The sequence below is a fragment of the Lethenteron reissneri genome, chromosome 23 (genome assembly GCF_015708825.2).
Source record: "Lethenteron reissneri isolate LAM-NWPU_2019-01 chromosome 23, ASM1570882v1, whole genome shotgun sequence".
In the NCBI taxonomy this organism is placed as follows: Eukaryota; Metazoa; Chordata; class Hyperoartia; order Petromyzontiformes; family Petromyzontidae; genus Lethenteron; species Lethenteron reissneri.
Window position 1 is genome coordinate 2,084,223 of NC_083801.1, and position 20,753 is coordinate 2,104,975.

At 49.4% G+C, this 20,753-nt stretch overlaps 1 protein-coding gene across 1 annotated transcript in view; it reads right to left on the bottom strand.

The window, feature by feature from the left end:
* Positions 1-20,753, bottom strand: part of LOC133345832 (E3 ubiquitin-protein ligase HECW2-like) — a 204,145-nt gene that overhangs the window by 8,974 nt on the left and 174,418 nt on the right. Inside the window, 10 exon segments of the mRNA XM_061556852.1 lie at positions 1,823-1,935; positions 4,095-4,180; positions 12,205-12,319; positions 12,455-12,601; positions 12,973-13,102; positions 13,507-13,605; positions 14,923-15,075; positions 16,379-16,492; positions 17,399-17,519; positions 19,247-19,356. Of these exon segments, the coding sequence (XP_061412836.1) occupies positions 1,823-1,935; positions 4,095-4,180; positions 12,205-12,319; positions 12,455-12,601; positions 12,973-13,102; positions 13,507-13,605; positions 14,923-15,075; positions 16,379-16,492; positions 17,399-17,519; positions 19,247-19,356 (1,188 nt within the window).

Genomic DNA, 20,753 nt, shown 5'->3' on the forward strand with positions numbered 1-20,753 from the left:
CCAACGCTAACTGCAGGACGTACTCAACTTAAACATCATTTTATTTTTTACCAGGTAAGGCCCACTGAGCTATATAGCTATTTTTCCCGAAGCAACCTTTGCCGCAAATGATAGGTCGACAAAGTGGGCTTATCACGTGGAGAATTATAGCAGCCAAATACTCGAAACGCGTACACAGTGTCATCAAGATCATTCTGAGCCGAGCGTTTTGCTTCGTTCAGCGCACAGCGCAGCACTCAAGAACAAAAGCTCCGTCGTCTTCTGTGGTGGCCACGTGGTGATGGTGGTGGGTGATTGAGCTTCACAAAGAAAAACCCGGACGTCGCATCGCAAACACAGGGGGGAGAGGGGGTGCCCTCACTCTAACCGGCGGTCTCTCCAAACTGCGTGCTGTAGGGCCTCTTGAGCGGGCTTTTGGTGTCGTGTCATGTGACGCAGAGTGGGGCGGCTATGGATGACCTCAGCGCAGGCAGGGTGGCCCCGATAGCCCCGAGCCACTCTAAGTTTGGCGGTGCAGAGTTGGTCGTCGTGAGAATGTTGTGCTGCAACTGCACCACTTGAAAAGTTCATGGAGAGTGGCGTTAAAAGTTAACTTGAAAAGTTCATGGAGAGTGGCGTTAACTTTTAAGTGGTGCAACTGCAACGCAAAATTCTTGATGAGCAACTCGGACACTGCAGGAAAGTTTCCGTGTTGACTTGCTGCCTGCCTGAAATCAGGGACGTTTAACTAGGTGAAATTATTTTATCCAGGTGAGAATCAATCAACGAATAATTTGACGCAGAATTAGCAAACTGCGGTGTTTGAGGAATACAAGCAGGCTGTGACGCTGGCATACACTGGCCTACTCTTGAGAATGTTGCCACACTGTCTTCAATTTTCACTCTGTAGTCGACAAAGCACTTTGACAATTACCCATAGAAGCTGCAGGACAGCATCAATGATCAGTTCCCTCTTTACACAATGGGCCAGTGGCAATTGTCTTCTTCAGTTGGTTATTCAACAGCCCAACCGTAACAACTGTTTTATTGCCAGAAAGGGTAAAAGCTATTCTTATTTTTCATACTGAGAAGCATATTATTAAAACCGCTGTGTTTGCCATTCTCCCACCACTGTGCAGAATTGTGAAGTACGCGTCGGCGGCAAAAATAATCGTGAATGTGTCCCGTTCAAGTGTGCACATACGGGCAGATGTATTGCGACAATCGTTCACTTTCAGTTTTTTTCATGTTCCGATTACAGCTGTGCTCGGCTGCCGCGAGAGCCTCGACGTTGAGGTGTGGAACGCAAGAGCGGAGGGGACCACGATGTGGCATGGCACGGCGCGGGGGACCAGGAGGATCGTGCGATGCCAGAGCCGGAGGGGGCAGTGAGAACGGAGGGATCGTGGCAGAGTCGTAGGTCGCAGAGTTCACTCGCCGCCAGGGCCGGATACTCCGCAGGGCGTTGACGGGGGGCGCGACGTGAACGCTGATGCACGACCAGCACGTAACGGTGCGTGAAGGTTAACGCTGGAGCTCTGTATGCGATAGGTGGACAGTAATACCCCGGTTTACGTCGGGAATGCGTTCCGTTCCGACGACGAATATCGAAACGACGTCAATCAAAGCAATGTTTCCACATCACCAAAATACCGCACGTAAATAATATCTAGGACTCTCCAGCACAGTACACTTCTTTACGTGCGACGCAAAGCGGTTTGTGAATTGCCGATCGCTAACGGCGTTTGCTGGGCAGTGACTGCTGGGCTGGGTTCGCCAAGGGGGGTGGGGGTCGAACGCCGTGCGGTTTGGGCGACGGCGGCTCACGGAACGTGGCCTTCACCTGGGCAGCGAGGTGATCCGGCCCCACTTCTCGATGCAGAACTTGCGGGGCCCGTTGCTGCCTCGCAGCGCCGCAAACCCCTCGTACGGGATGCTCGACGTGCCCGTGACGAACTGGGGGGACGGCGCAAGGAGGGAGACACAGCGGTGATCGATCTGTCGCCACCACCACACCAGCGGCTACAATTGCTCGATTACCATTGCTACTACTACGCTTGTTTACCCATGTAAACTTCAACGAGTCACAAGACTCTTTTCTGAGAAGGTCCTGCCAAGTTTGTTGTAGGTGGGGGCGATGTTGCTGCTGTTGTGTGGAATCCCAATGGAGTCATTTGGCAGTAATGTTTCAGCCTTGGGATGTTTGGCCAATGCCAGAAACATCGCGTGTTGTTTTGAGCTTTTTAAATTGTATTTAGGCTCACACAGGTTCAACACGTGATCACCATCAGAACACACACTGTAAGAACATACCTATACACTGCAAACTCCTGATTTGATCTGAAAATTATTTTAGCTGTGATGCATACCCCACTTCACCGCAGACATGAGGAGTCCCCCTACTGTGATTTATGTGTTTTTTTGTGTCTAAAAGTTTAAGATGAAATGTGCATGAGGAGGCCGAACATCTGTGGGATATCGATGAGCCCTCTAATCCCCTTCTGCAGGGCGATGCCAATTCCCCCCCCCGAGATAAACATCATTACTCGGCCTTTCCTAAACCTATTCTGCACGAGGCAGAGATGCGGCAGTGTCGCACTCATTGTACACAAAGTGTTTGCCACAACTGAACCACAATACCTTCCTGATCTCAAGGAACACAAACCATCATGCGAACTCCGGTCATCCTCGCAGCAGGCAGCGTTTGGCTAGCCATCGAATAAAGACGGTCACCACATCGCGCGCTATCCGATGCGCTTCAGCGGCCGTCTGGAATGCTCTTCTTTCCGATATTAGGAAGCCACCGGAGCTACGCACTTTTAAATCATCTAGATTGAAAACGAATTTCTTTAAAACTTATTTTTGTTGTTAGTTTGTTGTCCTTTTCCCCGCTCCTCCGATTAGCGCGGTTGGCTACGTACTGTGCGAAAGAAGTTAAACATGCATAGTGGAAAGGGTGTCCGCCAAGTTAAAGTTCTTGTTAACAGCAAGTTTTGGTAAAAAAAAAAACAAGAACGGTGGTTTGCACAATGCGAAACACTGAACCGCAGGCCAACTCTCACCACTGGCTGCCACCTCTGTGATGGAAACCCGCGGTGCCACCCACTCGGCCGCTGCCAGTCAAAGGTGAACAAGTTGGCATTCAGAGAAATGAACGCACGTTGGTGGAAAGATGTCGACGGAAAACTTAAAAGTTTTCAGCACGAATTTCCATGATGCGTGAATGAGAAATATACAGCACGAACGGTGAGATAGGCTTACATTCTTACGTGCCATTGTTCAAACTTGTTATTTTATGGCAGTGTTATTGACGACTGTGTTGAGTTTTATTGTAGTTGTACCGAATGAATATAGGCATGTGTGCCAACGCATCTATTCAAATAAAATTGATTGATACGCTCACAAGACACAAACGGAATAGTGCACTAAATAATCCACTAATTTGCGATGTACGCAGCTTGCATGCAAATGATTCACTGTTACATTTAGACCGGCAGAACAGACAAAACAGGAGACATGGGGAAAACAACACGACAAACAATACAAACGAGATGGCAAAAACAAAACAAAGGACGACATCCAATCTCGCACTTGAAGCATGACAATTGATTGAATAGCCAGAGAGGTGAAGGGTCACATGCCTACATGTATAATACATTGCACACATGCCACGTACAGCTGATCTCGAAGAGTGCTTGCCGTGAGTGGTGATGCTGTCTCTGCTAGGAGGGCCGCTGTGAGTGTGTGTGGCGTGGTGGTGTAGCAATTAGCGCACTGCACTACGAACCCGGAAAGCCGAGTTTGATTCCCGCTCACGGCCAACACCCGGTGACGTTTATCTGAACTGGTCCTGGGCCTCCCCTAGGTCGACTCAGCCTCAAATGAGTACCTGGTGCGATGTGTAAACATCGCCACTAGGGAGACAAACGCGGCCGGGCGTGGTGTTGGTTACCCACCCCCTCGTGTGCCATGCCGGCCTTTATAGGTGCTCGCTAACAGCACTTGCCCCTACAGTCTGTTCAGGCTATACGGGGGATCTTTGTATCTGATCTTAGTGGTGGTGTGGTCTGTGCTAGGGGGCTGCTGTGTGTGTGTGGTGCTCTGCATGTTGCAACCTGCAGCAGCCTCAGCCTCTGCTCGTTGTTGAACCTCTCCACGGCCGCCCAGAACCAGCGCATGACGATGTGGCTGTCGTGGTATCCTGAGCACATCGAACGAGGCACAGGGGCACACACACACACACACATTTCATTGTCAAGGTATACTGCAAGTCAACGAGCTGTACACGGGGGAATGGAAATTGCAATCGGAACTGAGTTTTTGGTTAGGCCACGTAATTATCGGACCGGATTTGTCGTTAATATCCTCCGCCACCAAACACTGCCAAACACCGTCATGACAAGTTTTTAGTCGTACCTTTCTGGTGTCTACAAATATATAATTGATTCTTGACTAAAACAATCGCATGTAAACTTCTAAACAATAAATTAACGTAGAAATATCTCCGTTTAGAAAATCAAAATTTTCAAAGTATATTACTCCTCATGTTGTCTTTACAATACGGAGCCATTTAGACTCGAGGTGCAATTGATGACCTCTCTGCGCAAGTCGTGGTGAGGTTTCCGCACCTTCCCGTCGGCTCAAGCGAACAGAGGCCCTTGCTCATCATGCGCGCACACCCGCCAATCCCGTTGCCAAGGAGAGGTGGGGAGGGGATTCCGCGGGGTGTCACATCGCCAGCAGGTCATTCTTATCATCCCCATCGAGGCTGATCACCCAGGTCTTGAGACACGATAACGATCCTCCGCGTAGCCGTGTCAACTGCAGTGGCGAGCCACGTCATGGCTGTATTCCGAGCGGCTCAGCTTTGGCTTGAGCTGCTCAGTTGCGTTCAGGAACGCACGAGGGAGCGGCTAAGCCGTGGCCTGGCTCAGCCTCAGCCTCATGGGACCCATGCTGAGCACGGCTGGGACCAGGCTCAGAGCTTCTCAAGCTGAGCACGGTGGCTCTGAGCCAGCTCGCTTGAGGTCAGAGCCAAGCCTGAGCCGAGCCATGACTAAGAACATGGGCTTTAGAGGGCAGCTAATAATGCGGACACAACACATGAGGTCGTGCAACACTACGTTCGGCCGCCTTTGTCTTCTCCATGCTGATATTTACAAACCGCATCAGGTAGTCAAGTAAGGCTGCGTTAAAACTGTACATATCACGCAAATAATAAGAATGTCATTCATCTCAGAAAACCGATAGAGAGGGTCAATGTTTTTTTCCAGGAGGCAGCTGCATTGGGATGTTGACTAAATGGACGTTCAATGAGTGTTTTGCATGTGGGAGCAAAAGAGAGTGCCCGGAAGAAACCCCACACATACGACAGGATAACTCACAAGGTCTGCATAGGATAAGTTCACAGACACTTTTTCACGACTAACCCTCGTCACAAAAGCGCTGGATTACAGGTGTGTGACCCACTGTGTCGGGCTCCGCTAAAGTTTACGAAGGCACGTAAACCGAAGCGTTGGCAATGGGTCCGAGACGTGGCCACGTCGGCACGAATCATGTTCGACAAGCCCTGGAGCCCTGGAGCCCTGGAGCCCGCTGTGGCGGCTGCTGGCAAAGTAGGGAGGGGCCCAGGCAGTGAGGATGTTGGCACAGCCTGTGCTGTCCTGCTCTGATGTAATGTGAACAATCAGAACATGCGGTGAAAGATTAACAGCTTAGGGCCAGATTGATGATCTAACTGGCACTTCATTGTTTAATTGGGGCATTGGTGTCATATTTAATAACAATTTCATTCAACTATAAACTGGAAATAATTCTGGTGAATTCAAAGGGGAGGGGGGGTGTTGAGAGAGGTGCGTAAGTTACAATTAGAGCCTTACTTAATCTAATTTATATTTATAAAACACTTTTAATCAAGGTGCTCGGCATAGCTTACAAAAACGATGACAGAATGGAATGATGTAGTCGTCAGGGGCGTGCTACAAGAATCGAGGAATGGGTGACAGTGATGATGTTCGGAATACCGTACAGCAGGTCAAGACAAGGGTTCATGTTAAGTAAAGAGTTGAGGCTAAAGTTGCAGTTATGTCTAGGATGAAGGACAGAGTTACTTCTCGAGCTAATTGTTGGTTTCTGATGAGTGCTGGAGCTATTATTGAAGAGTATTCTCCAAGAGGAGATCGCTGCTGTGTGGTGTCGATTGTACAATGTTCCAAGACTCAGTGCTAAGAGTATCAAGGGAAGGCATTTGCCTCGAGTTGCTCTGCAGATGCCCGGGATTTTACATCGATTGGCTCTGTGACAGAAGAACGGCTCCACTCCAATTATTTAGTTACAGACCTTTTCCTCCGTAATGACTGCAATTACGTTCAAAATGCGCGCATGCCCCTACCACCAAAGTTGGAATTTTGAAACAGTAATGCTGGCTGGTAAACGTTACGGTCGAAATATGGTCACAAAATGCGGCACAGCACTCGTGGTTCAATAACCAAGTTTGGTTTTGTTTTCATTCCATTAAAATGCACTCTGAGATTATCACCCCCTTAAATATGGCATTGATGCTTGTCACCGAATATGAGCACAAGATGTGACTGTGTGGCTTAAGCCCAACAGGATGCCTGAAGAACAGTACCATTTTGAATCCAAATACAGTGCTAGAAAATTACTTTCATGGAGGTGATTTACATGAAAGCCATTTCTAAACGTGCGCGCTGCAGGCTGGCGCAGTGGCAGCAATCATTCCTCGCACAGAAAAGGACCTAGGGTCCGATTTCCGACTTGGGCGCTTTTTGATGTGGAGTTTTTATGTCATCCCTGTGTTCTGCATGGGTTTTCTCCTGGTTTCTTAGTTTTCTCCCACAGTTAAAACACACACGATGTAACTGGTATCCACACAACGTGGGGCCCTATTGCCACAGATGAAATATAATCTCCTGTCTCCCGCACCCACCACATCTTTCCTCCACCTTTCCAGTCACTCTTGGAATCCATGGATCAATCCCAACTAATCTCGTCTCCCACTCTCCCCACTCACTCCCAGGGCCAACCTCCTTACTTTGTCACCTCTAACACCAAGGCCATCACTCTCACCCCTATTTAACCCATTACATTCAGTGACCACTAACCTCGTGAATTTCTTCTCTTCCCTCCTTAGGCCACCTCCTCGCAGGTCTCTATTTGCTCCAGCAGACATCGAGCACTGCTGCCAATGATCTCTAAATCCTATCTGTCACATCCTTAGCCCTGCTGCCATTTAGACAATCATCCATCCATACTCTTTGGTTATTTCGGTAAAGTCACGTAGATGAAAAAAAACTTCAAATCTAGAATCATCCATCCCTTCATGACATCCCAACTGGCCGACTGCAACCTCCCCAAGTCGCTCACCTCCAAACTTCGGACAGTCCAGAATGCCGCTAAATACTGCTGCCATACTCCCCGCTTGCACCTGTAAATGTTACCACTTCACACCGCTACTCCGATCCCCCCCACTGGCTCCAAACCAAAGCCCTGATCGACTCCAAGACTGCCTTCACAACCTTCAAGATTGCATCACATGCCCAGCTCTCCCCTCTCGTCTCACTTTACTCCCCTCTACACCCCCCACTCTGGCAAACCAAGGCGTTGTGCTGAAGTCCCCCGGTCAGCCTTCGCTCGGTGAGAGATCACTCCTCTTCTCCTCTCGTGCCCTCATGGAGTGTAACTCCATTCCACCAGCCATCTGTGCTGTTGACTCCCTGCCCCTAGTCAAGTCCACAGCCAAAAACGAATCTTTTGCTTCATGACTGACTATCTATTTCTCTCTATAAAATAAGTAAATGCTTCCTTCCTTCAGGTTGACCACGTCCCTTGAGAAGCACTTGCATTCATACGCTATATAACTACCGACAGTGTATTGCACTGTGGGTTCATGAAAACAGCGAGCCCCATTATTTCCTCAGGATTCGAGTTTCACTTGAGGGACAGGTAGTTGTAGGGCATCCTTGCATGAAGCCTACAGACAGGCATGAAGGGAACAAACCAGTTCTAAATGGCAAGGGGGTGGCAAGATATTTAAAGCCAAAGGAGAAGATTCAGATCTCGATTAAATGTCTGAAATGCATTTCTTGTGGTGACTTACTGATCCTTATGGCGACATCAGCACATTTTTACCAAAGCACAGAAAAAAAAGAACAATTCACCGACCCGTGAATGGCATGCTGAACAGCGGAGAGTGAAACCCTCACGTGAACTCCGCATGGAACGTGCTGCCAGCGCAGTGAAACTCAAGAAGGTAAATACTACGTTTGCCGAGTTTAGTCACAAATCGCAAACCAACTACAAATCAAGGGACGGGGCAAGAGTGATGGGTAAGGCGGATTCAAGTTGGGGAGACAAGACATCCCTGGCAGTTGCCATCTTGAACAGAAACCAATTTGCACAGCTTCACATTCCTCCGCCGAGTCCCCGGGCAGCCCGGTGAAGCCCCAGGCAGTCCCCCGTGGGGCCTGCAAGGCCCGCGAGGCCCCAGGCAGGCATGCAAGGCCTGCAAAGCCTGCGAGGCCTGCGAGGCCTGCGAAGCCTGTAAGGCCTGCGAGACTGCGAGGCCTGCGAGAACTGCAAGGCATGCGAGGCCTGCAAAGCCTGCGAAACTGTGAGACTGCGAGGCCTGTGAAGACTATGAGGCCTGCAAGACTGCGAGGACCCAGGCAGGCCTGTAAGCCTGCACACACGCACGAGCGCTGCCACGTGAACGCCGAACAGGGCCGCCCCCTCTCAACGCTCCCAACAGCTTCAGTAGTAGCACAAACGTGACATTCTTCGGGGACTGTCGGAATGTGAAGAGCGTCCAGAGCATTCGGGGCCGCAGAATGTCGATGCAGAGGTCATGGGCAGCAATGGGTCGAGCAGCCGCTGTGAGAGCTAAGTCACTGCGCTCAGCGGTAGCGCGTTCGCCGCTCGTTGCAGAGTGTTTAAACATAAGTGCAGTTTAAAAGGTCGTAGAAAAGAATAGAATAGATAGAGAGGTAGTCAGTCATAGCCACAAAATATTCAGCCTGGGCTTGAACAGGGGCAGGGAGTGACAGCACAGAAGGCTGCGGTAACAGAGTGCCAGGATATGGGGAAAAGTAAGGAGAATGAGTGACCTATATGAGATCGCAACAACAGCAGTAACTTTTTCAAGTTGTGCTCACATCCTGCAAAAGTAATTGCTTTATGGGGAGATAACAATGTCTATCCTGCGCTTTCTGCATCCTATGCAGGCGAAGTCTACCGCAGTAATGTTTAGAATGTGAGCGGCAGGGTTGCGCAGTGGTAACGCCTATGGTCACAGCAGGAGGAGAAAGGGTTCGATCCCCGACTCAGGAATCTGTCTGCGTGGAATCTGTATGCTCTCCCCCTTTCTGCATGGGTTACCTCCGGGTTCTCCACTTTCCTCCCAAATACCCCAATGCAGGACCTTCATGAAAAAGAGTTCAGACTGGGCATGACCTTCCTGGGAAAAAAACTAATTATAATAATATTAATAATAAATTAATCTTGGTACAATTTTAAATTATATCCCACCGTGGTCAAATATGTGAATAATATATATGTCATAGTGGTGTGGACTAGACACACCATGTACACAAGATGGATAGTTGCTTTGGTTCAGCGACACTCCAGCAAAACATAAGTTTCATTAAACATCATCTCAACACGTAGACTGCCTTCGATTCTCCTTTGCCTATGACTGTCTCTTCTCTAAAAGTACCCCGTAAAATATATACATGGACAAAAGCACACCTGATTTGTCTCTGCGACTCTTCCGTCGTCACTATAGCATGCGGAATATTTCACGCGCGCCTGCATTTTGACACACCGTTACGTCCAAACTTGCATTGTGCGGCGTTCAGTGTGTTCGCAGGTCGTCATTACGAGGGCAGCCAAGTTTCCAGGATTGGGAGGCTCGTGATATACTCGCTTGGAACGGAGACGGTGTGCGAAGCACGGCGCACATCCGCGCGCTCGTGCATGCATTTACTCCGTGAGTCACGTGGCCGTGACCATTGACCCCCGTTCGTGTTCGGCGCGCACCCTGGCGGCACCTTTTAGTGCTCCGTTATTGCGGTGAGTGAGTCAAGCGGCGGCTTCCCCTTACGCACACAGCGCCAGTCGACACACCCCGAGGTGGCATCCTGTCACGAACTTGCCACCTTCCTGTCGCTTACGCAGGGGTGTAAACCGTGTTTGTGATGGCAATCGCAACGTGGGCGTCGGTGCTATGTGTGATGGATCGCGTGTAGGCCTTGCAAGAAGTAACACGCAGGCCAATGTTGTAAAACACTCGAATGTATACAGCCGCCCACGTTGAGTTTAGCCAAACGCACTAATTGTAAAGTATTCCCCCATTATTCGTGAGGGATACGTTCTGGAGATTCCCGTGAATAGCAATTTTTGCGGATAATGATATTGGCCTGTGAAAACCATTTCATGAATTACCTGAATACATAAATAATAAATCTCATCACTTTCTCATCACTTGATCTCATCATCACTTTATTCTCATCACATTCTTTCTCTCTCTCGATGAAATTGTGTAGAGTTCCAGATGGGATTTGCATATAGCCAAAATTGCACAGTAGCATAACAAAAAATGTTTTTGATGATGTTCAATATATTTTTTCTCATCAATGAGGCTTCAATCTCATGACGGACATTAAAGGACCAACGGCCTGACTACACGTCTTCCGTGTGTGCAACTTAATAACTTAATAATAATAATTAAATTGCTCTGCTGAATAAAGCCGCTTTGGTTTCCCCTATTTCTAAAACAATACGTAACACACTCTTTGGTTCTTTCGGTAAAGTCAAGAAAAAACTGCTGTGGTTGTCCCACCTGATGACGATTGCTTGTGTTGCGATCGAAACGTCGTGATCTATTAGTTTTCTACCTACGTGACTTTACCGAAAGAACCAAAGAGTATGGATTCCTGCAGTCACGAAAGCTTCACATCAATACGTGACACATCATTGATAATAAACAGCTTTCGAGGTGATTATTGAAGTTTCGCTCCTGTATAAAACTCAATATCCTGTGTCTGGGATGTGTGGTCACACTGAGAGAGAGGAATGCACGTCTCAGTGCCAGCAGCTGCTGCAACAACCACCACGAGCGCTCCCCATGGCACCGAACTTTTCGATGTTGACATCAAAACAGCCCACTCCACACCCGCGGTGACAAACCACGATCGTAGCTTCGCTGCGGCGAGCCTGTGGATGTCAGAAAAATCCCCACTGCCATCACCCAACACTATATGTGTACAAGCTCGGGATGTGGAATGCTGCTGTGGTGGTGCCTCCAAACAGGGCCGGCGCTCAGAGGTTGCTGAGCTGGGCCCTGCACAGAACCAAATAAGCCTCGGGCAACGCCCCATTTATCGCCGCTATTTCATCATCATTATCATCGTCGCTGGGTCGGAATCTTAGACCTCCCTCCCTGGCAAACGGAATTGTGAGCGGGATGGACCAAAGCCAAAGATCCCCCCGTATAGTCTTTCAAAGACTGTTGGGGCAAGTGCTGTTAGCGAGCATTCATGAAGGCCGTCACGGCACACGAAGGGGGTGGGTGGCCAGCACCACGCCTGACCGCCTTTGTCTCCCTAGTGGCAATGTTTACACACCGCACCAGGTACTAATTTGAGGCTGAGTCGACCTAGGGGAGGCCCGGGACCGGTTCAGATAATCGCCACCGGTGTTGGCCTTTGTGTCCTTCCCAGAGTAACTTGGCATAGGCAGCGACGACCACAGCCCGAAGAATAAAACATGTTCACTCTCCTTCGGGCTAGGCCACTGCAATGGTGGCCCCCACACAACAGCTGTGCTGCCCCCCCCCCCCCCCCCTGCGAGATAGCAGCTGGAGCCGGCACTGCCTTCAAATAATTGTTGTGGATTTAGTGGCACTTTCTTTCTGAACAGGCTGCTGTACTCTTTGTTATGCTCTATCCATGATTGCATAATGTATGTAGAGCAAGATGTTTTACCTGCAGTATATTGTGCAATTCATATCAATTACATAATAAAACCACAGACCGCAGAACATTCACTGTAGGGGGTTGGGCAATCACTGTGGAAGATACGGCACGGTGAGGTGTTGCGCCTGGTCCATCCCTGGCCTTCATTCGGTGCTCGCGAACAGCATTTGCCCCAGCTCAATGGGGTATCTTTGTCTTTGCGTGACGTGCAGCCCCCCCCCGGCCCGCTCACCGCCACGGTACTCTGTGTTGGTCCTCCAGTCCAGCAGGTCGATCTCGGCCGTGCCAGCGATCACCAGCTCCAGCTCGCGCGCGTCAAACACTGACACGAGCCGCGCGTCCACCACCTGGCACACGACACCGCCACGCCATCGTCATGGTGCGCTCACTGCCCAGGGGGCGGCGGGGGGGAACGGAGTCTGGGAGGGAAGGCAACAGGCGGGGGGGGGGGGTAGGGGGGAGGTGGATGGCCGGGTCCCCACCTCGTAGAAGCCCCGCACCAAGCTCTCGGTCTGCTGCACCACGCCGCGCTCCACGCGCCACTTGACCATGCGCTCGATGTACTCCTTCTTGTTCTTCTCGGTCACGGCCATGTGCGCTCCGCCCGGTCGCAGCTCCCTCTCCGTGATCTGCCGGCCAGCCAGACGACAGCGTGGCGTCACCGCGTCTCACCGCGCCCGGCGGCTTCACCGGCCAAACCCCCTTCTCCCCCAACCCGTCTGTTATCTCGCCACTGATGGCGGAAGGGCCTCCACTAGAGGGAGCTCTAGAGCCCCTCTCATGAAGGGTAATACACCGTGTGCCCTGCTACGCACAAGATGATATCACAGGATGTGGAATGTCCTCTTTGATATCCTCTCTACGGCAGGTTGCACACGATGAAAATTCCCCCGAGGAATGACCGACAAGGATCAGCACAGACCGTGCCCTGCCGCGTCCCATGCTCCCTCGACAGGGAAGTGAAGGGGAGTTGTGGGGGTGGCGGGGAGGTACAGCGCACCTGTCCGAACACCTCTTCATTGACGGTAAAGGTCAGGTCCAGGATGTCCGTGATGTCGTTGTCCTTCATCCACTGCAGGCTTTGGTGGAACTCCTCATCCAGGTACTCCAGGTCACTCAGATCACACGGCCTGCAGGCCACGCCACAGCACCGCGCCCCAAGGGAGTCGTGTCACTCGCCACACTCATCGCCTCTGGAGCTGCTCGTGCTCAGTAAAGGAATGCCGGTGCCACCGGTCACCGTTTGAGAGCAAAAACTGCACCATTTGTACGTATATATGCTGAACTTCTTTCGCACCGTACGTAGCCAACCGTGCTATCGGAGGTGCGGAGGAAGGACAACAAACTAAACACAAAAAGCAGTTTCAAAGAAATTAGTTTTCAATCCGGATTTAAAAGTGCATCGCTCCAGTGGCTTCCTAATGTCGGAAGAACGTTCCAAATGGCCGCAAGAAGCGCATCCGAAAGCACGCGATGCAGCGACCCTCTTTGTTGCCGCGAGAGCACAAACACACAGAGAGAGAGAGCGGCTCACGTTCTGAGAAGAGCCTTGTAGAAGGGACGTGTGAAGAAGGCGTCCAGCAGGTACTGGTGGATGAGGGCGAGGCCCAAGATCCGCCCGCTGAACCGGAACCTGGGCCACGCAGCGCAGCACACGACGACAACGCAGACGTGCGGACCGAGCGGCGGAATGAGCGCTGCTCATAGTCGAACGCACGCTCAACACGCGCTCACCGCTGGACTACTCGTGCAGTCTGCTCATTGTGGATATGAGCCCACGGCCTGAATCAGTAGGCACCAAGTGAAAACGTAAGCGTTACAATACATTCTGGTCGTAGATAAATGCCTGAGAGATGTGGCGAGGCAATGTTCGCTGCAAAATCGGATGTAATTAAGCATATGGTGTGAATGAAGAGCCTTTTAGATAAACCGTAGCTGTGGAGCCAGCTATGGTTGGTGGATTACAAAAAATATCCCCCGTGTAGCCCTATCAGACTGTTGGGGCAAGTGCTGTTAGCGAGTAGCATCTATGAGGGCCGGCACGGCACACGAGGAGTTGGGGGGCCAGCACCACGCCCGGCCGCCCGCGGCTCTCCAGAGGCGATGTTTACACACCGCACCAGGTACTCATTTGAGGCTGAGTCGACCTAAGGGAGGCCCATGGCCGGTTCAGATAATCATCAATGGTGTTGGCCGTGAGCGGGAATCGAACTCGTTTGACAAGTTCGTAGCGCGGTGCGCTAACCGCTACACTAGCGCTCCCCATTCACACACACACATGTATGTGAAACTCCCTACCCATGGACAATCAGGTTACCATCTGCTGGCATATCAGGGTATTGCAGTGCAGCAAGTGGGATATATTCCATCTGTATGGGGGCTGAGTGTTACCCCCCTGGGTAGCGTGGATTTCTCCAAGTGCTGCGGTCTCCTCCGATGTGGAGTTACTCATGAATAGAGTCGGCCAAACATCACAATAAAGGTGCGCAGAGCTTGGGCAATTGTTGGCACCAATTGTAGCTGTCTTCAAACCAGACGAGAGTTTAATTGGACAAATAAGTCGATTATTATCATACATATTATTAAGTTATTCTTATTATTCACGCTTGTCTGTGGGTTGCCACACCTCTGAATCAGTCTCTGTGCATGTCAAAAATTATAATTATACCTTGGATTATTGTATTTAAACAGACGAAAAAGTTGAAAACGCAGACAATCAGGCCAAACTGCTGATGAACTCCAACGCTGCTCAAATATAAACTTGAAGGCGGCGTGCGCATGAACCAATTGACCAACTCTGAGGCCCAGCATCTGAACGGCTAAATCACAACCGACTCTCTGAGAGTTGCCCGTCATCAGATACTGAGAGGAAGAAGAAGCAGCTGAGAGGGTAGGAACAAGGTGGAGTTGGGGAGACGGAAGCGGCCGCACCCCCGTGCCGAGCGCTCACCACTCGTGATGGTTGTCCACGAAGGCCGACATGGGGCTGATTTGCACGGTGTACGTGTCGTTGGCCGAGTACTCAAAGAGGCCGTAGTAGGGGTTGAAGAGCTCCCGCGACACCAGGAAGAAGAACTCCCGGGAGGGCCCGCTGTAGTCCAGCCTGCACGAGGGGACCCGGGAGGCACACGGAGGGAGCAGCCCATCCCAGACACCTACAGGTTACAGAGCGGCCAGGTACTCCGCACTCTGCACGCTGCCACGCACCCAATGACGCGTCGATTCAAGAAACATTTTTTCTTACAAGAATAAACTATTTTACCAAGTAACGCCCACTGAGCTAATAGCTTATTTTTCAGAAGCGACCTGGCCACAAATGATATCTCAAAAAAAGTGGCTTATCATGTGGATATATAAAGCAGACAAATACTCTAAAACGCATATTTCTAAATGTGGAGGAAAAAACCCGAAGACCCGGAGAAAAATCCATGCGACCGCATGGAGAAAAAGCAAACTCCAAATATACAGGCGTTAGGATCGGTATCGAACCCACAACCTCCAGCATACCAGGCGAGGATATTAACATCTTGCCATTGTGGTGAGATCAATTGATTTTTATGCTCACGATACTTGCATCATCGAATCGGTTTTGCTAGAATCAATTATTTGTATGTATAAGTTGTATGTAACTAATTCACAAATAAGTAAAATAAAAAACACTTTTTTTAAAACACGCTTTAATGAAATGTACCGTACGAGTGATGGCAGAATTCCACGACTCCGGGAAGTGGCCCCGAGGCTTGCCATCACATAAGGGGCCGTGGTGATTTACAGCCAACGTTAGTTGAGCATGGACAATTAGACCCAAGCCGAAACATAACATTAAAAAAAGATGGTTTAAAATTTTTATTTTTTATTTTTAATGATAGAATATAGTATTGTCATCAGTATGACATAAGTATACCAAGTTTGCAGTCGATACCACATTTTTTACAGTCATCAATAATAATTTATTCTTGATTCTTGATTCAAACTGCCACCAAGAATTGTAACGATTCATTTCTACTTGCTATTCAACCGACTCGCATGGGATGATGGCATATTGTTGATGACTTGTCCACTAAGTTCAGCGGAGAGCTACGAGTACTCCAGACGGCCACCGAGGATGCTATCGCACGGCTCGGCGATTCGGCACACGATGGACGCACGAATGCACGAGATCGATAAGCTCATTTCCTGCAAGCTTTTTACCTTTGTTTTTAATTATATTTGAATGTTTTCCATCAGTACCACGTCAAGAGACAAATGCATATCTACTTGGAACTCTGAATTAGTAGTCCAGCACGATGTGCGCGATGTGACAATGGTACCAGAAGACGACGTCACCAAACTACTTCCGCAGTCCTTTCAACGCGAGGGAGGGGAGGGAGAGGAGGGTTGTTAAAGGTGGACAGCGGTCTGCTCACCCCTCCTCGCCCACAAAGGTAACGTAGAGCTTGTTCCTCTGCAGGTCCTTGCGCGAGTGGGCCATCACCTGGTTGAAGGCGTCCTCCAGTAGATGGTCGCGCCTGATGACCAGCCTGCACAGAGGGCACGATGGCGGGGAGGGTGGGGAGGCGGTCACACAGGGATATCAGGGCCTACTAGGCCTTGATAAATGTTATCTCTCACCGCAACTCCCATTATCCATTCATAACGCAATGAATTTGAGACGGCCTACTCTGAAAAATGTTATTATGATGGGATCGTTAAACATCCACTTTGGTGACCGCACAGACTTTGGTGCCTGTTCAAATGTAACTCTAGACTCCATGTGAACTGGCTATTGGTAAATGGGTAAGTCCACAAGAATCGATGATGGTCAGACAAAACCACCTGTCCCATCCTGCACCCTTTGCTATAGGTGTCTGCAACTATTCTGAGCATGTATGTTGAACTTCTTTCGCACCGTACATAGCCAACCGTGCTAATCGGAAGTGCGAGGGAAGGACAACAAACTAAACACAAAACAATCCGTTTGGGGATGGCCATTGCCTCTGGAAATTGAACAGGCACAGCTTGCTGATGAAACCAATGATGATGAAACAAGTTCTGGGTTCATATTCTTTGGTTCTTTCGATAAAGTCAAATGAAAAAAAAAATGAAAATAACTAAATTAAATCACGACGTTTCGGAGGCAACACAAGCTTCCGTCATCAGGTGGAACAGCCACAGCAAAATTACTGTAGTGAATGAAAGAACCAAGGAGTATGGATCCTTGAAGTCACGAAAACTTCAAATCTAGAAGTTCTGGGTTGTTTGACTCGTTTAAATCGACACCATTCCACACCATTCATTTGGAAAGCCCGCAGGTTGGTGGGTTTTCACCGTTCATCCAATTTCTACGTAGCTATATGCTGTACTCCACGACGTAAGCTCATCGTCGTTTGCGAGGGCGGGCGAGCGGACGGAGAGCAGGCGGAGCGGGCGGAGGGGGGTGACCTCACTTGATCTTGCCGGGACCCTGTCCATATCCCTTGGACTCCAGCTTGCGGTAGAAGTTGCGCAGCTTCGCCTCGAAGTCTCTCTTGTAAGGGGCCGGGGCGCGGGCGTTCGCGCGCTGCGATCCTGCCGAGTGCACGCCGAGATTGCGAGATTGAAAATCGTCCGGCGGCCTGTCGGGTGCCGCAAGGGGTACTCTGCTGCTAGGGCCTGGGTGCCAAACGAGAAGTCAGTGTGCGAAGGACCAAACGCAGAAGATTCCTGGGTGTGATCTTCCACGTGCCTCATGGTCCACCCTAAACAGCATCCACTGCACCAATAAAGGCTGCAGATGCGGATACCTGATGCACCAGTGGAAAGTTAAAAACTGTCCAGTGTGCGATTGTTATCATCCAGAATAAGCTGTGCAACGTATAACGACGTAGCGCCCGATCCACAAATACGAAGGAGAGATCACAGCGATACACTCCGCTGATCCTGACGCGGTTGTCTGGCTTGACCACGTGGATGTGAAATTGTCGTTGTTGGTCTGCATCTACAGCAGCCATACGAAAGAAGAAGAAGTAGACTGTGTAATGAACAGTTTAACAAGTAGACTTTCGCGACCAAATTATAGAATAGATTAGTAAACACCCCCCTCCCCACATTTAATTTCTTTCGGCATTTGGGTTCAAAAATTACAATACCCCCGCCTCAAATCACGGCACCTGAATGGGTTAAATGATGACGTCACCCTGCTGCTGCTCTATTTAAGACCGGGAGCAAGTGGAGGGCTTTACTATTTTGGCAAATTGCCCGATGATGCTGGATGTAATTATCAGCGAAACGTCGTACTCAAAAATTGTTAATGATGTCAAATCACTCTTCAACACACCGGTGGGCTAAAGTAGTAACACATTTTTTCCTGTTTGGCAGTGTCGGGTGGTGGAGGGTTACGACACATTTATAAATAACGCGATCGAACCGACATTTTTTTTGTTATGTGCAAAGAACGCCTACGCCAAACCACCTTCATACTGGGAGTGCTGATGACACACGCAATCAAATCAGGCAGTGCATATATGCCATTCAATCCCCGGGTTATCGACGCCAGATTTAGACACAGGCATCCAATCGGTGAATATCGTGGAGAATTAAGCCCTGAGCTGGCAACGATCGTAGCACAGTGTTAAAGCTTCCATTCCATGTTTCCTTGTGTGTTTGTGCGTCTGCACATTACAATTGTGAGCGAACAGAATCGCAACATAAACAAATTATTTGGTGATGCTGCGTTGGCAACAACAACACCGTGGCCTTAAAAGGATAAACAATATTACAATATATATAACCGGCAACGTTTTGGGCAATGGACCTTCTTCATAGCCCAAAGTATAAAATAATAAGTTAAGCACACGTAAAATACAGAACTGACTGTTCTTGGCATTTCAGCGAACACAAATATGACTGGGCACACACAGGCTGGGTACACATTCTGCATCGAATGTATAGAAACACTCGACCCATGCTTTGCCCCACGTGCTGTTTGCTGTGTGTGTGGGGAGCGGTAGTGTATCGGTTAGCGCACTGCGCTACGAATTCGGTGATCCGAGTTCGATTCCCACTCACGACCAAAAACAGCGGCCTCAAATGAGTACCTGGTGCAATTTGTAAACATCGCCATTGGGGAGACAAAGGCAGCCGTGGGTGGCGTTGGCCACCCACCCGTTAAGTGTGCCGTGCCGGCCTTCGTAGGCGACCGCTAACAGCACTTGCCCCAACACAGTCTGTTAAAGGCCACACGGGGAGATGTTTGTCTTTGCTCGTGCACGAGGTGCCGTGCGCGCGGTGTGGAAGACGCGCTTGCTGCTGCGTACCGGGGGAGTTCTGCGGCGACGTCCCCGGCGAGCTGCGTGGGGACTGGGTGTAGCTGGGGTGCAGCAGGGAGTGCGGCGGGACGAACGACATGATTTCATCCTCAAAGAGGCTGCACACACAGACACACACACGGGACAATCACTCAACTGGACGTTAGTGAGCACCTATTATGGCTGGCATAGCACAAAAGGTGCTGACATAATCTTTATTTATCCTGGATGAATCCGATGAGCTATTTTTCACAGATATCCAGCACAAAATACGATATGAGTGCAAGGTCGAGAAAAAGGAAAGCAAGCTCTTAAAAATACGATATAATTACAAATTGTACAAGTAACTAAATTCCCATAATTCCCCAATCCCACATCCCACACAACCCCCAATCCCCACCACACAAATTTCTACCACACCAATTGCACCTCCGAGTTCTCAATCGAACACATTGGGTCCGATATCCACGCGTTCTTTATCAGGGTTATTATCTTAGGCTAAGGGGATCTATGGGAGGCCCTGGCCAAGTGTATAAACCAATTTAAAATAGTCTTAAGCATTGCAATGAATTTCATCTGAGATAATAGTGCACTCTGATGACTACCACACCATAAACACACACACACACAAGGAACCCCATATTTACACACGTGCAAATCAATAGCTACAGCATTCATCAGTACAATGATGTACGAGTGTATATACATCAGGCACAAACACACGGCAAATTACAACTTCCTCTTGTTCTTAAGTCAGCGGCATGTAAATAGCAGGAGACGATGAACCACCACGGAGTTATTTTTGCTGAACCACAACAAAATCTGTGGCCGGAATAGCTCCCACCGCTTGACCAAAGCAAGCTTGGCTCATGGTCAATGAGACACTCGTGTATACGCGTGACCCCGGACGGCCGTACGACGAGGCATACGGATACGCAGAAACACGAGAGCTGCAGACGCAGCGCAATTCTAACAGAGGCGTACGCAAATACACCCCAACGAATCCAGCCACCAGCACGTCAAATTCCGAAAGTATGGCTGTAATGTGATGATAAGTCTCGAATGATGAACGTAAATCCGGACTAAAAGTTGTTCAGCCTTGCTGCTTACTATTGGCCTCTGCAAGGTGGACTGCCTTCTTCAGTGGCGAAGCGGCCTGATTTCCTCGTGGACCCGAGTGATAAATGTGAAAATGGACTGAACATTGGTAGAGCGTATTGTTTAATATGATAACAATGAAATAGGTCACTTTTTTTTTAAAACACAGCCAAATCACAATAAATTGGGGCTCAGTCTCGTTGGATGTTGGAGGCTAAGCAGGTTGCAGCCTGGTTATTACTTGCATAGGAGACTGCTCGGGAAGAGCATAGAATATAATTTACTATTATTGGCTTTTGTTTTGTCCTTGTGCAACTTGTCCTTCTATGCTTAATATATACTTATTGTGAGCGACTTTCTAACCTCTTCTCTATTTTGCACTCATATCATAGTTTGTGTTGATGTAACTTGCTGACTC